This window comes from Rhopilema esculentum, chromosome 11, assembly GCF_057945365.1.
Source record: "Rhopilema esculentum isolate cy_ngs chromosome 11, ASM5794536v1, whole genome shotgun sequence".
Taxonomy (NCBI): domain Eukaryota; kingdom Metazoa; phylum Cnidaria; class Scyphozoa; order Rhizostomeae; family Rhizostomatidae; genus Rhopilema; species Rhopilema esculentum.
Window position 1 is genome coordinate 10290379 of NC_142825.1, and position 15556 is coordinate 10305934.

Sequence of the window (15556 nt, forward strand, 5' to 3'; positions counted from 1 at the left end):
AAAAGTTTCTGAAACCGATAAGTTATTTTGCTTCAAGGATTACCTCAAAGTCATGTTGTTTATTCTGAAAATGGATCTGAAATTGTTGTATACAGCGTAATCTCGTCATCAATTTTTCAGCGCCCCCACTACCAACTGCCCCTCCTTCAAGTTTGCTCTGGATCCGCCCCTGGTCCCAAGTGCAAAATTAAAAAAAAATTAATTACAAAAGGTTCTCAAATAATTACCTAGATAATCCAGACGATAAAATTTTTTGCAAATTCAACGCCGGCACCATATTGCAAGCAAAAACGGTTTTTCTTGTGATGTGATTTAGGGGATTCAGATCACGCCTTTCAACTAAAATCGATCCAAGGTCCAAGGTAGCGTTCTGATGTAGATGTACGTCTTATATTTAGACAAGTTTAAATTGTCAAATTTATAATTAGCAACTTCGAAATCGTCGTCAGAGCATCATTTTTCCTAGCCTGATAACCAGACCCTTATTTCAAAGGAACTATTTTCTTTGAAATCGGGGTCTGGTTACCAGACTGCATTTTTCCCAAAGACCGATACCTCAAACATTTTGCACTCAAAATTTATGTTTTTAGATATTAATCGGATTGCTTGGAACATTTTGCACTGTTTACGTTAGCAGTAGCCATAACCTGGTGTTTGTTGGTTCATCGTTGAAATTTGAGAAGGCCATTTTTGTATTACAATCGCATTGTGCTGTGATTTGATGGACTTATAAGGCACATACACAATTAGAAAAACAGAGGCCCCAGCACGGTGCCCTGAAGCACTCCGAAAGTTACGTCGTCAATGCGAGAAGTTTTACCATTTACAGCAACTTCCTGTGTTCAGCAGGTCATAGTCGCCTATTCCAAGGGAGGGTAAGCCTCTGTTTTTTTAGGAGAAAGACAATAGCTTATTTTTGAAACAATAGAAAGTCATTGGGACTGCAGGGGCAATTGCCCTGTATGTTAGAAAAGGCCCTGCAGCAGGTGGATGTTCGATATTGGGCCGAGTTTCAAGCCTTGTGATCAAAGAAGTTTCTTGGCAATCCAGATGACTTTAAAATAGTCATAATCTTCAACTCATTTTTTCTTGATAAACAAAGCAATCGCGATTATTTTCACCATCGCCACATCTTCTTCAATATGGATTGTGTTCCACTAAGCTGTCAGATAAGCAGAATGTTCTTGTTAGCTCTCAACGTTATGGCTGTGCTACTGGTCGGCTGAATAAGTTAAAAAAAGCCACAAAATATTGTTGACATTGTGGGTCACAACTTGGATTCTACAAAAGGATTCTAGAAAACGAGTCTGAAATGGAAGAGTAAAGAGTAACATGCAATGCAGGTCATCGATGTCTAAGCTATGTCGATGGGCTATCTGCCTCACGAAGACATTTGGAAAGTTCAGCCGAATAGCCAAGAGTGGAAGATACAGTCTAAAGACGGCGACTTTGAATTTTACCTAAGCTGAGTCAAGATCCACAATGGGCTCATTTCGATAAAAAATTTCAACTGACTCATTTCGATCTCAACGAGTTGTTTAGTGAAATCACCAAAAAGGTCTATATTGAAAGGGAATCTCCGCTGTTAAAAACACTATTATATATTTCCGTTTCTCAGATGACAAAATCATGCCTTTATTTTGCTATTCCCCGAGAACCTGCTCTGCATGAAGAAGCCCCAAAGAATGGCTAAACCCTCTCCTTCAAACATTCATAGGGGTGACGCCCCAAGGCCTCCGACGAAGGGGGAAACAATATAGCTTGTACCTAATATTTTGTTATGGCTGTTAAATTCCCCCTTGCCCCCAATTTTCCAACCTGTGTTGGAGCTCATGCGCTCCCAGACCCAACGCAGTGTTTATCATACAGGCACTTTCTTTTATGTTTATGGCATTGTTGGTGATACTGTCTTTTCAAAATAGCTTAGGTGAGGATGATGCTTATCTGGCAGTTAAGGAAACGAAGATGCTGAAGAAGATGAAATGACGGACGATGATGCGGACGTTTATCCATATGTATATTACCTCATTCCTATTTGATTACCCGACTGTGAAAGAAAGATGCTGACAACGGAACAAGCACGCTTGTCATTCTAAACATATATTATGCTATTATTTTTCATAGATACTCTTGCTATTCTTTGTCGTAGTCAAAATTTACCCACTTTTGTGTCAATCAATTCCTGCAAAAGAGTTCTTCCTCGGATTTGAAAAGTTGATGACAATAGAAACAAGTTTCAATACTTCTTGATGTGTAAAGTATCATTGACACTGTTGGCCAAAACTTCCAGTGAACCATCCAAGACGGTTTCATAACCATAAGTAAAATATTACTGTTCTCTGCTCTGGAACGATAATCCTAAAAAGTAGCTTGCAACTGTAAAAGCGACTCCTTGACAATAAATAATCTATATTTGAACCAGTTTGACTTTTATGTGTTCTGTTCCAATAGACTAGTTAATCCTGTAGCAAGCACTAAACATTTTGCCAGTTCAAGGTTTGTCAAGCCTGCTTGACAGGAAAGTCTCAATCATGTTTCTTTACAGAGTTTGTCAAATGCATTTTCAATTAAAGAAGTGTATTTTCAGCTGTCAATCCAAGCTAAATGTCACAAGAACTGTATAATGGTGTTTTTGTAATCAAGAGGCCTCAGCTCAACTAGAACCGAAAATATTTATATGTTTCTTAAAACCATTGGGAAAGTATAAATAATAATTTGTTCAATTTCATTTATATTTGACACATTTTGCTACTTAAACAAAATGTAATTGCAAATGTTGTCCCAAGATTTTGAATGTCATTCAATATTTGAATTACAAGGTATGAGATAACAAGCTAATCTGCACTCTGTTAGCATTCACTGATATCCACGGTTCTAGCAATTCGAATGTATCTTGCCCAACCTCCAGTAAATTCGACTTGTTATTTCCAAGTTCATTCTAGGCTAAGGTCTAGGCCAGGCTAGGTTAATTCTAGGCAAGAACAAATAGGACAGTATTCCAACGTTTATACAAGTCTCAGCCGAGCCATCTTATGTTAATAATTAACGTCTTCACCAAATTCACACAAAATAACAAACAAATGTTTACCAACAAAGCATATTCTAAGTAAGGTCTCTAAAGTTGATAGCAAATTGATTTCGAAGAGAACCCTTTTTGAAATGCAACACATTAAACTTAAAGCAGTAATGATGCATTTTTATGCAAATATTTGTTGACAAACCTTTCCTTCCTTTGTATCATGGTAAACATCAAAATAATATGGTCAACGAACAAGGGCAAGGCACAATTCAAAGGTTTTGCCCATGAATCAAGAGAATATGTTTGCAAAAACATTCTAATTTATCCATTGAATTTCATTAAATAAGTCTTGGTACTTGGTCTCTTCGGAAAATCAGTCTCTGTTTAAATCAATAAACTGGAGCATTTGATCAAATTTGATAATTTCCTAGTCAGAATCTATTCGCGGAAAATCTGCAAGCATTTTAAAGATAATTTAGCCTTTATTTGATGTATCTATTTTGTCTTGCTAATAATCAAGGTACTATATGATTGCAAGGTACTATATGAAATAATTTTGAAGAACAAATCACCATTTAACAGGCACTGACAAAAAGACATTGATTTTTGAGGAATAATTGAATATCTATATCGAAAGAACACAAGATCTTCACAGTATTTCTTGAAGAAGAAAAGTCGTGTTTCTCAGCTGAACTTTGAAATAATTCCAAACTATAATAATCTTAAGTCTTACTTTAAACAACCTAACTACTGGTCTTTTTTCTCTCCAGTTAGACTATTCTTCAGGTTTTTAATATCACTTTCAAATGCATTTGCAAGCAAAAGCCCATCTTCATCTATCCATTTTGACACAGACCTGTAAATGATATAAAATCGATTTTGCAAGGGAACTAAAACTGACAAGAGCAAAATTAAAATACTATGAAAGGGTCAGCTCTTTCAAAGATAGATATACATAAAAACACTCTCTTCTTACAATCTCCATAGTCCTATGAGAATTCATTAAGTCATGACATTCTAAATCTTAGTAAAAGAAAAATCTTGCAACAGTAAGTATTGTCTCATAACTATATAGTGTAAAGTTTAGGTTCCATTGTGAGAAGATCAAACTCCTTGGTATTTAAAAGACGAAATCATTTTAAGGAAGTGCAAAGAATCAAGCAAATATCTTGCAAGGACTTACTGCTTTAGATCCACTTCCTGGCTTTCTTTGGTTTTTCCATCTTGATACTCAATTGTTAGATTAAACATATGGTCAAATCGTTGCAGTGTAGTGCCAATTTTCCATGTGTTAGATGGATCCTGAACAAGAAATAATTCTGATTTGAAAACTATTTTGGTAGCCTTTATTTACAAAAAACAAGGAGCTTAGATGATCCATATGGTTTGGTAAGCCTTCTAGAAAAAAGAATTTACAATCAATGCATCATTAGGGTTGTAAGTTGTATCAATATAGGAACTGCTTATTTGTTATCTGTTCTTGGGGCAAATTGTAAGAATTAAGTCAACTGACAAGCAACAAGAATTCTTTCTAGAAAAGTATATCAGGTGAAAAATTCTTATAATGGATTAGCAATAACAAAATAGAAGAACAAATATTCAAGTATGAATGAATATGTTTATTTGTGGTTTGAAGTTTACAGTCACAGCATGCAAAGATATGTAGACACCTTACACCTACAAATTACTGAAAGTGGAAAGATTAATGTTTCAATTTATCTACAACTCTAGCAATTTTTGTCTCAGCAAGAAAATACATTAACTTTATATGCAACTAATGATCTGAATAATCCTACCAAGCCAGCTTTATCTTTTTCCATAGCCACCAGAATATAATTCTTTTCAACCATTCCAGTAAAAACGGTGAGAATTGACATTAAAATAAAGTATCTACAAACCATGTTAAGAAATCAATCTAGTGATTATCACAATAAATCTAAAAACGAATGTTTATAAGCAGTATAGAAGGAAGGAGACATGCGAGCAGAGTCACATGGTAAATGACATGAAAGAGGTCAGTTTAAATGTTGCTTGTGGAATATTTTCCCAAGGCCTTCCTTGTTTATTTCATGACATCACTACATACTTGCAGATGGATTTTCCGCAAAAAAATTAAAAAGACTTTAAGTAATAATTAAAATATCTTATTTTATGCAGTCAGATGTGGTCTTAATTTATGCAGGGATTTCTAACTGTGCTTCCTCCTTGATTCTAAACATAATTGATGAAAGCATTGTTAAATAACTCTCCAAATTCGTTGATGTGACAGGCCTGGAAGTTTGGCCAGACACTCATTTTGCTAGCATGGCATTTTGGAAAACTAAAAATGGTGGTAACAATAGTGTTCCTGTGAAATAAATGATAATAAAATGTTTAGGCATTTTCATTGTTTTCTTTACTTTAGACTTCTCAATTTTTACGGTTTTATTTGAATTTTGATCAAGCTTAAAGTAAATTAAGTGAAAATGGACTTCACAAAAGACTTGTACTTGTACAGAACTAGGGAGAAATGTTAGTGAAATTTTCCTTGTAAAAACATACTTGAAGCCAATGATCAGCAACTTATTTTAAATCTATTTGTATTTTTGACAAAAAGTGTTTGAATTATTTTCAGGAGCTTTGCTGAAAAATTAAAAAATAAAATAAGTATCTGCAAGTGTTTTTTATTCTGTGCCTGATAATTACTGGGAAATGACCTCAACCAGTACAAAAGCTGCAAATAAAAAATGATTGGAATATTGTTTTGATTTGCACTTGCTGTCCAGCAATTAAACATTGTTTTCTCACATCTCGAACTTGTCAATCACCATAATGCTTTGTTGTTCCACTAAATGCCTGTGCCATATTTCCTTGGTTTGTTAGGTTATTTTTTGGTGGACTTTTATAGAAATAACTTTTTTGTGATTCATCAGGCAATTATTACACTGCATATTGACATAAAAGAGTAATGCAAGAAACATTTCTTGAATCTCTCAAGGGGTTTCATCTTCAGTGGCTACAGCATACTAACACTAAGTCTGCTAGAAAGTCTGGCAAATCGGCTACAGAACCCCTTCATAGAATTTGAAGAAATTTGAGAAAGTTTGCTATTTTGGTAGAATTTTTCAGAAGGTTAGGACAGGTTGGATATCCAAATTTGCCTTCTGTAATATTTGGTTGAGCACTTTTTTCCCCAATAGCCCTTTTTCCATCCTCAATACAATTTTCACCTCAACTTTTGGAAGTTTGAGCTCAACGATTTCAGGTAAAAGGATACGTTATGACACAGGTAAGAACAACATATTTAGATGCTGGGTAAGGAAAAAGGTAGTCATAGGCCAGAGCTGACAATGCAATAGCACATCCTGCTCCACTCAGTGCCAATCTGATATCAATGTATGCATGACTCTCTTCAAATCCTAGTGTTTCAGTGAAAAACTGAAAAAAATAAAAAGGAACTTTAGGCTGCATCCAAAAGCAATTGGTGCATGAATTAGGTGGCTTAACAAAAAATATCTGTAAAACAGATATTTAACAGGATTAGATATCATTAACTATTTACTAAACTTTGTAAAAAAGATCAATAATTTAGAAATCCATGAAGTTGTGATATTATTGGCCAGCTTGCAGAGTAGGGCATTTCCAAATTAAGACCTTGCATGTTGACTGAAATTTTCTGTGGACAAACATTCTTGATCTGATGATTGCATAAATCGTTAAACTCAAAGTTACAAATCGATTATATTTTTCATTGCCAAAGTCTTAAAGATTGATTTTACATGCATATCTAACATTATTTTATTAATCAGTCCATGAAAAAGAGGTTGTTTGTACTGCAGTGGAAGACAGGAAGTGAACATCCTAACAAAAACAGGACAGAGATATTTGTCTGTGGGAGCCAGGGTTCATGGACAGTAAACATTGCTGAAAGTGGTTTAACAATGATTCAGACTTGGCAGCGTTGCTACAAGCATCAAGATTTCACGGCCTGTCATTTTTTCAGAAAATGCTTATGCTCATTTTAGGCAATATGTTTAAAATAGTCCCAAGTTCTTATGGAGGATGGAAAAAATGCACTTAGTTTTGTATTTTCCTATGTCTTCATCCTTACATGAAGAAATACAAAGGATTCACCATTCCGTAACAAACTCACCTTTCTAACAACATCATCAAGAGCATTTTTTATTGCATTTCCATCCCATTTGTTTACAATCCGTGGCTTTTCAGAATCTAAAATCTGCAAAGTACAAATATGTATGACAGATAAAAGTGCAGAGAGAAAGCCAAGTTAAAAGGCTATATTAATATCTCTTAATGAATATAGGAAAGGAGAAAAGTTTCAACAACCTTAAAATAACATGATTCCATGTCTCCCTAAAGCATGTGAGAGCAGAAGGGGCGCTCACAGGCCAACCATGCCAATCATTTTTTTTTCATTTTAAAAATCTTTATACAGGAATTCCCTATCAGCTATAATATAAATAAACTACTTTTACTACAAATTATTTTCCAATATATATAAAATAAAGATGTTGCGGGCCTGGCCGTTTGAGGCGAGCGATAGCTCGTGCTCGCCTCCACGCTCCCGTCGCAACCTGAGGCGAGCTATGAACTGCTCTCCTAAACAGAACATGAAGGGTAAATCGCTCCCCTAAAATTTCCATTCATTTGCCGCTTTCCTATTCAGAGAACCCTGAAAACGTACAAGGGTTAATTGGTTTATTTTTGTAACAGCAATTTATCCCGTCAATTGCTTTTTTTGCAATTAACTTTTTGCTTGTTGGGCGGTTTTTTATGATAGGCATAAACTTCGATCTATTCTGAAAAGGATAGTTAATGGAAAAGTACGTTTGTAGCAATTAAAACCTTTCAATCTTAATAAAACAGGAATATTTTTGGAAGGAAAGTCGAAGAAATTGGTAGGAATTGTAGATTGGGGATATAATAAGACAGCAGGTCCCTTCCAGCAATAGAAACAAAATTATCCCTCAAAGAGAACAAGGTACTCTGTCTTGCAGATCAAAAACAACAACCAAAACATGGAATTCCACTATCCAGCAGCATCTACTGAAAAAACCCAGATTGGGTGAAAAACTATAACGGCGACATGTTTCGCGTTATTGGCAAAGCCTGATCATCGTTCCATCTAGCAGTTTGTGGACATATCTACTATATAAACATGACCGACTGCTTTTGTGTAGACATAAACTCAACAGCCATGTGCTTGCGTTTCCTGATTGGCCTATTTCGATCCAAAACTGGGTATTTTAGCGTAGAGTTTTCCATCTATGTTCTGACGTTTTATTCTCTCAAGAATGCTAGATGTATAAATTCAGCTTGAATTAAATTTTTTTTTTTCAAAGCCATTTTCAAATTCTGTGCAATAAAAAGATTGTTTTGCAAGAGAATTGTTGTTTTTGCGTTGTGCCAGCTTTACATAAAACTGAAAGAGTCTGTTCTTATGAATACTTCAAGTAAAGGGGGTGCCTAAGTCACAGTTAAAACAAAATACAAATTGAAAGAAGTAAAACAGCACACTCCTGACTGAGGCTATTACATTAAGGCAACCGACAGATACTAAAGGGGCTTATTAAGTCATCTGTCGATTGTCTTTAAAGTACATTCTATGTGTTACTGATTTAGCTCGCCTCAGCAAATGAGGGGAGCAATTCACAGCTCACCTATGAAAATACAAACAGCCAGGCCTGATGTTGCTGTTCTACCTAGGGATCTTGTTTTGTTTTGGGAATTTATTAACTTTGTAGGAATCCCTTCAAGTTTCTTTTAAACATGGAAATTGTGGGGCTCATTCTGATGTTTCTTGAAATCTCATTTCATGTTTCGGACGATCAAATTATGTCTACAGGCACATCTGAAAAAGCAATCTTTTTCAAAGTTCCTAATTGTTTAAGAATTTAGATGTGTTTCTTTTATGTGAATATGTATATTATTAAATGTGTTTCTTCCTTTGAACAGAATTATTAAGATACTCAGAAAAAAGATGAGTACAATCAGGTGCACTCAAAATAAAGGAAAGCAATGCTTCCTATGTTGCAGTTGGAGCCCTCAAATGGTATTGATTTGTCAAAAACTTCAAATAAATTGTGTTGATTATCTCAAATGTATCTGGAAATGAACTTCTGTTCAAATTCAGAAAACTTTGAGACGTCTGCGAAAGTAGAGCTTAAGGTGTTACCACTTTGTGAAAGTGATTTATGTAGCAAAGAGAGAATGATAGCTAGATTTTCCTAACAGCCTACAAGACCTATATATTTACATTCTGTTCGATGCGTCATTAAACATTTCTTTATGTCTCTTATTTTAAACAATTTCATATCCTACGCATTACATACAAAAAAATCTTCTAGGCACCTTTTGCAAAAAAGTTTGTGCTCGCAGGCACAAAAATTTTTAGGGAGGTCTGCATGATTCTAATTCTTACTAGATTACTCTTATAAGTTTCTCCCCTTGCAAAAATTCCCATTGCACTGACAAAACTTGATTTACAAATCTTTTGAGAACACTTGGCTCCAGTTTCAGCCTAGATTTCAAATTTTTTTTAGCATAATTTATACCCAGTATGTTTCTAATTTTTGCTCCCCATTTTCCTAATTTCTTACGGTGGTCCTAACAACTTCAACTTAAATCTCAGCCTGATGTTTCTTATAAGCATGTACTCTACAGGGCCCGTGCCAAGAATTTGTAAGTGGGGGGGGGGCAAGGTTAAAAATGTAGGGGGCCAAGGCTTGTTACCCCTTTTATTGCAGCTTTAAAACTACTTGCTTTGCAGAAAAGTGGGGTGCCATGGCATCCCTGCCACCCTGGTGGTGCGGGCCCTGCTCTATCATTTATCAAGCCAAATTTAAATCTCTTTTAACTTTGGCCTTAGCTTTTGAACCCTAACAGTATTCTTAATCAGATTTATATTTCATATTGCAATTGTACAAAAATTCATGTATGAAAGGGCAGCAGGCTAGATAGCTTGTATGTGTTTTTCACTAACAGGTCCTACACTACATGAGACTTTTAAAGCTCCAGCAATTTATTTAATTTTTAAATCTATATTCTTTTATTTAGCTGAAGGTAGAACTTTTCTATGTTAACATATAAAATTTTTGCATTTGTTTGTTAACTACAGATAATCTATTGCTTTTGAATGATATATTAAATGAAAAAATTGTTTTTATAATGAGAGTTTATGGATATTTCCAAAATTGCTTTCACCGAAAAGCCCCTTTAGTAAAAATATGTCAGCAAACATCCTTTGTCTACCGAGGGGGTTTTATTGGTGCTAATTATGTTATCAAGTATGCTATATCAAAGGTTGCTGAATGAAAGTTTAATTTGATTTATCTATATTGAAGCCAGATTGGAATTAAATCCCCTGGCACATCAAGTATTAGCTGCGATTCCAGCCACGCATTTTCTTTAAAATGATTCATCCAGCTGTACGGGATTCTTCTTTAACTGTAACACTTATCTTGTATGTAATAATTAACGCTTTTAACGAAATTTGAATTTGAAGACCCTCAGAGTTGCAGATCATCTAGGTTGTCATTACTTTGGCTTGTACACACATAAGGCTGGTTTTTGTACACACATATGCCACATAACAGCAAACATGTGAAGGATATTTGCATCATTTCTGGGAGTAAAATAGGCTTATTGTATTTTGCGAAAATTTTCGCATAATGCGAAAATGCGAAATTTCGCAAAATACAAGTTTCGAGGTGGTATTTTGTAAAATGCGAAAACTGATTCTAAAAACTTTATTTGCCCATATCAACGACCGAAAACAAGCAATTCATATTCAGGGCGACTCTGTTCATGCAAATAGCCTAGTTCATGTCCCATTTAACGTTAGATAACTCATGGACACATTTTGGAAAATGGTTCAAAAACCAACCACACCAAGGCCATGAACGGCCTAATTGTGAATTGCCCATTCCAGCGAAAGACGATAACAGTAAGCATCCCGGTGCTTGCTAATTGGTAATTGGTAAATACCCAACATTCTGCGTGTTCTGTGTTGTTTTAGGAGTAATTTACGCCTTTATCCACAAGGCCTATTTTCCTGCTTCCTTCCCGGTGAAACCCGCGTGGCTGGAAAAGGACGGGGGTGATGTCAAAAGATTTTCGCAAAATACAAAATGGCTGGGGTTTTTTGTATTTTGCGAAAACTCGCCAAACATTGTCGAAATATTAGTTTTTATTTGAGAAAATGTACGGAAAGGCTTTGGATTGTATTTAAAATTTTGTTTTTTTGAGTAGGCATCAAAAGATTCGATCCAATTAAAGAATTTTCGCAAAATACAAAATGGCTAGGGGCTTTTGTATTTTGCGAAAACTCGCCCAACATTGTCGAAATGCTAGTTTTTATTTGAATAAATGTACGGTAATGCTTTAGAAAGAGGCTTTGGGTTTTTTTGATAGTGTAGCAGGAACCTATAACAAAAAGGTGCATGCATTTTCTTTGGCGCCAGACAATGACTCACTTCTTAAAAGAAATTAGCAGGACACCCATTATTTGTGTCATCAACGTGTGAAGACTTCCCTCTTCTCATTCATAATGACATTTTTCTTTTGTTCCACTTCCTGGGTGCCTATTTGTGCCAATCTGGTGACATTCCATGTGATTGAATTTTATCGGTTGGGCGAGTTTTCGCAAAATACAAAAACCCCCAGCCATTTTGTATTTTGCGAAAATTCTTTAATTGGATCAAATCTTTTGATGCCTACTCAATTGACAAGATTTTAAATACAGTCCAAAGCCTTTCCGTACATTTTCTCAAATAAAAACTAACATTTCGACAATATTTGGCTAGTTTTCGCAAAATACAAAAAACCCCAGCCACTTTGTATTTTGCGAAAATTCTTTAAATTGATCGAATCTTTTGATGCCTACTCAATTGACAAGATTTTAAATACAGACCAAAGCCTTTCCGTACATTTTCTCAAATAAAAAGTAACATTTCGACAATATTTGGCTAGTTTTCGCAAAATACAAAAACAACCAGCCATTTTGTATTTTGCGAAAATTCTTTAATTTGATCGAATTTTTTGATGCCTACTCAATTGACAAGATTTTAAATAAAGTCCAAAGCCTTTCCGTACATTTTCTCAAATAAAAACTAACATTTCGACAATATTTGGCTAGTTTTCGCAAAATACAAAAACCCCCAGCCATTTTGTATTTTGCGAAAATTCTTTAATTTGATCGAATCTTTTGATGCCTACTCAATTGACAAGATTTTAAATACAGTCCAAAGCCTTTCCGTACATTTTCTCAAATAAAAACTAACATTTCGACAATGTCTGGCGAGTTTTCGCAAAATACAAAAACAACCAGCCATTTTGTATTTTGCGAAAATCTTTTGACATCACCCCCGTCCTTTTCCAGCCACGCGGGTTTCACCGGGAAGGAAACAGGAAAATAGGCCTTGTGGATAAAGGCGTAAATTACTCCTAAAACAACACAGAACACGCAGAATGTTGGGTATTCACCAATTACCAATTAGCAAGCACCGGGATGCTTACTGTTATCGTCTTTCGCTGGAATGGGCAATTCACAATTAGGCCGTTCATGGCCTTGGTGTGGTTGGTTTTTGAACCATTTTCCAAAATGTGTCCATGAGTTATCTAACGTTAAATGGGACACGAACTAGGCTATTTGCATGAACAGAGTCGCCCTGAATATGAATTGCTTGTTTTCGGTCGTTGATCTGGGCAAAAAAAGTTTTTAGAATCAGTTTTCGCATTTTACAAAATACCACCTCGAAACTTGTATTTTGCGAAATTTCGCATTTTCGCATTATGCGAAAATTTTCGCAAAATACAATAAGCCAGTAAAATACATATGGGACACGATGATCAAATTTATTACAATGCACAAAGTTTTCAAAGTTTGAGCAGATTTTGGTTTACGGAAACTATTCTCATCTGGTTGGGTTCCCCTCGTTCTTATTTTCAGGAATTATGAAAGATGTTTATCTTTGCTATCTTGTTTTTATCAGCACCACTAATGATGTTACTAATGTTTTCTCTGAAATGTATCCCAAACGTTACATACTGTGTTTTTATGATAACTAGTCTCAGCCACACAAAATCTTTATCTGTGCTATTTGCAAATGCGCAATTTTCATGGACATGAAACAGAGCCCATGCATCTTTCAAAGATTCCAATTTGGCATTAAAGCGTTGTAAAATCGTACCGTTTATTCAGTAATAAAAGTCATAAAAATATCGGTTGACTATAGATTGAAGATAGAAGTGGCAATCAATCTTAAAAACCTTCATATCTACATTGATAGAAATACAGCAAAACACCCAAAAATATTGCAATACCGAGTCAAGGATCCCTTTCTTTTTCTTGTCATTTTTCGCACTTGCCGCCATCTTTGTTACAATGTGTGGGTCTTTCATTTGCTAGTTGAAATCCTCCTTCGCAGCAACCGCTGAAGAATCCCGTGGCACTTCATTGTTTCCAAAACTGGTAGCAAAATTGATTTATTCTATAATTTTTTATTGACCTGTATTCAAAAGATTTTGTGTTCAAAGTCATTTAGGGGTCCTGTGCCCTGTACTCCAGGCCCCTAACTTGCAAAGATCATTGGAGCATGCGAAATTTATCCAGGGAAGAGGGTAACATTCCCAAAAAATAATGCAGAACAAAGAAAATTGTAATCTTATCTCATCCAGGGATCATGGAAAATCCATTCTTTCGTAAATCATTTTCTACTTAAAAATGTCATTCACGCCCTAGACAGAGGTGTATTCCAAGGGAAAGCAGTCAAAATAATTTTCAGAAACCACCGATAAGAAAAACGGCTAAGTTGTTCTAATCATTTTTTTACAAAAACCAACGCAGATCCAAGGTATGTTATCTTTTCCAAAGAAAAATCAACAAAATAAAATCTTACAAAAACTATTGGCAAAAATATTAGCTAGTTAAGAATATCTATAGTAAAGTCATCTCTACACCATCAAAACGATTAAGAGCTATATAGTCCTCGGAGCCGCCTTTAAAAGGAACTCGGTACTTATTATTGAATCTTTTTTTAAAAAATTGGAAATTTTACAGTTTCTTATTTTCTTTTTGAGCCTCGTACCAAATTACCTTGAAATGGTTTTGCAATCTTAGAACCAGTTTCATATAAGTAAAGCAACTTTCTTGTATCATAGCATGGGGATGATTTGATGATAATTTACCAGGTAACAGGTTATTTAGTGAAACGGTTGAACAGCAGTGAAATAGAATTTGATGAGATCATGTCATATCAAAGTTTGCATGGTCAACCCTGGTCAAGCGTATTCAAAAAAAGACATATTAAAATTTCTTAAATATTTCCACAGCACGGGGCAATCGGGAAGAGTAGATCTAAATTCATTGCGTTTCAAAATCCTTCTGCTTGAATGGAAAAAGTAAAAATATGGATAGTAGTCTTCTTAGTGACAGTCAATCAACATTGTCGAGAAAGTGTTAGCTGCGAGGCACTGTTTTAGGCCCACTGCTTCTTTTTTGGTTAATATAAAGGACAATAGCTGACACTGGTGACAATAGCCTTTTGCTAACAACACTTAAATGTAGAGAAATTTCAAAATATGAAACTGAAAAAAGTTAAAAGGGAAGTAAAAAGCTCGAATTTCAACAACTGACTATAGGTACCCTTGTAGTGACCAGTGACGGTTGTTAAACCCTTCTTTTCGCAGTTTCAGATAATATAACATTGTGGTAATATTTTCTTGGGGGAGGGGGCTTTTGCTCCTCTTTTGATTACATTTTAGTATCAAAAATTCATAAATTTTAATTGCACATTTAGTGCCCTTGGAAGAAGCACAGAAGAAAGAAAACATTGAAATTCGGGATTTGCTATAATTTAAGGCCAGAAAGGTTTGAATTAACTAAAGTAGAATTTCATGAATTGGGGCGACTTCCTAATTTCCGATTGTTTGCACCGCGGAGCGTTTAGAAAAGCCCCCGGGCCCCTTCTCCGCAGTACCTGTGGCCACCATTCCCCGAAATACGATAAAAAATACCCCCAGTATTTGTGGTTGCTGATGACAAAATTTCCTTGTATCTACTTTTCTTAACAAAAGGAAATCTGTTACCCGACCCATGGTGCTAACGTTCAACAAAAAATAAAAAATCATCACGTATCAAAAAGATTAATTACAAAGAGATTAAAGCTGCGTCGACAGATCAAGTGACAGAAAAGTACCCGTCTTACTATATTTATCCAAACGTATCATCATGGTCTGAAAGAAAAGTTTCAAGAATGACGTCAGGTTTCATAGTGAGCAGGTGTTGTTTTTGCCTTTCGTACGTACGTGCGCCATACTTCCCCGAAAATTCCATACATCGAATAGCGCAAAGCAATTCATGTCCTCTATCGGTTTCGGCCATAAACACTGATACACCTAACATAAAATAGATTTAAACCTAAAAACTATCCATTCAAAGGAACTTGGTATTATTTAAACCTACATCGAATACAAAACGCTGATAATGATATTATCTCCAAGTGCCCAAGTCAATGGTACCGAGTACAAACGATCAAT

At 35.3% G+C, this 15556-nt stretch overlaps 1 protein-coding gene across 1 annotated transcript; it reads right to left on the bottom strand.

Moving 5' to 3' along the window:
• Positions 1–3699: 3699 nt before the first annotated feature.
• On the bottom strand, positions 3700–13487 carry LOC135693954 (signal peptidase complex subunit 2). Its single transcript, XM_065212550.2, has 6 exons — positions 13343–13487; positions 7152–7235; positions 6276–6436; positions 4816–4909; positions 4203–4321; positions 3700–3875 (listed from the first exon to the last, which is right to left on the bottom strand). The coding sequence occupies exons 1-6, from the start codon at positions 13418–13420 to the stop codon at positions 3767–3769; spliced, it is 645 nt and encodes a 214-aa protein (XP_065068622.2). The 5' UTR covers positions 13421–13487; the 3' UTR covers positions 3700–3766.
• Between the last annotated feature and the right edge of the window lie 2069 nt (positions 13488–15556).

Coding starts and splice junctions, on each gene's coding strand:
- LOC135693954 (XM_065212550.2), bottom strand. CDS start 13,420: ATGAAAGACCCACACATTGTAACAAAGATGGCGGCAAGTGCGAAAAAT. Junction 7,236..13,342: donor AGAAAGGGATCCTTGACTCG/GTATTGCAATAT, acceptor TGTACTTTGCAG/ATTTTAGATTCTGAAAAGCC. Junction 4,322..4,815: donor AAAAAGATAAAGCTGGCTTG/GTAGGATTATTC, acceptor TTTCTTGTTCAG/GATCCATCTAACACATGGAA.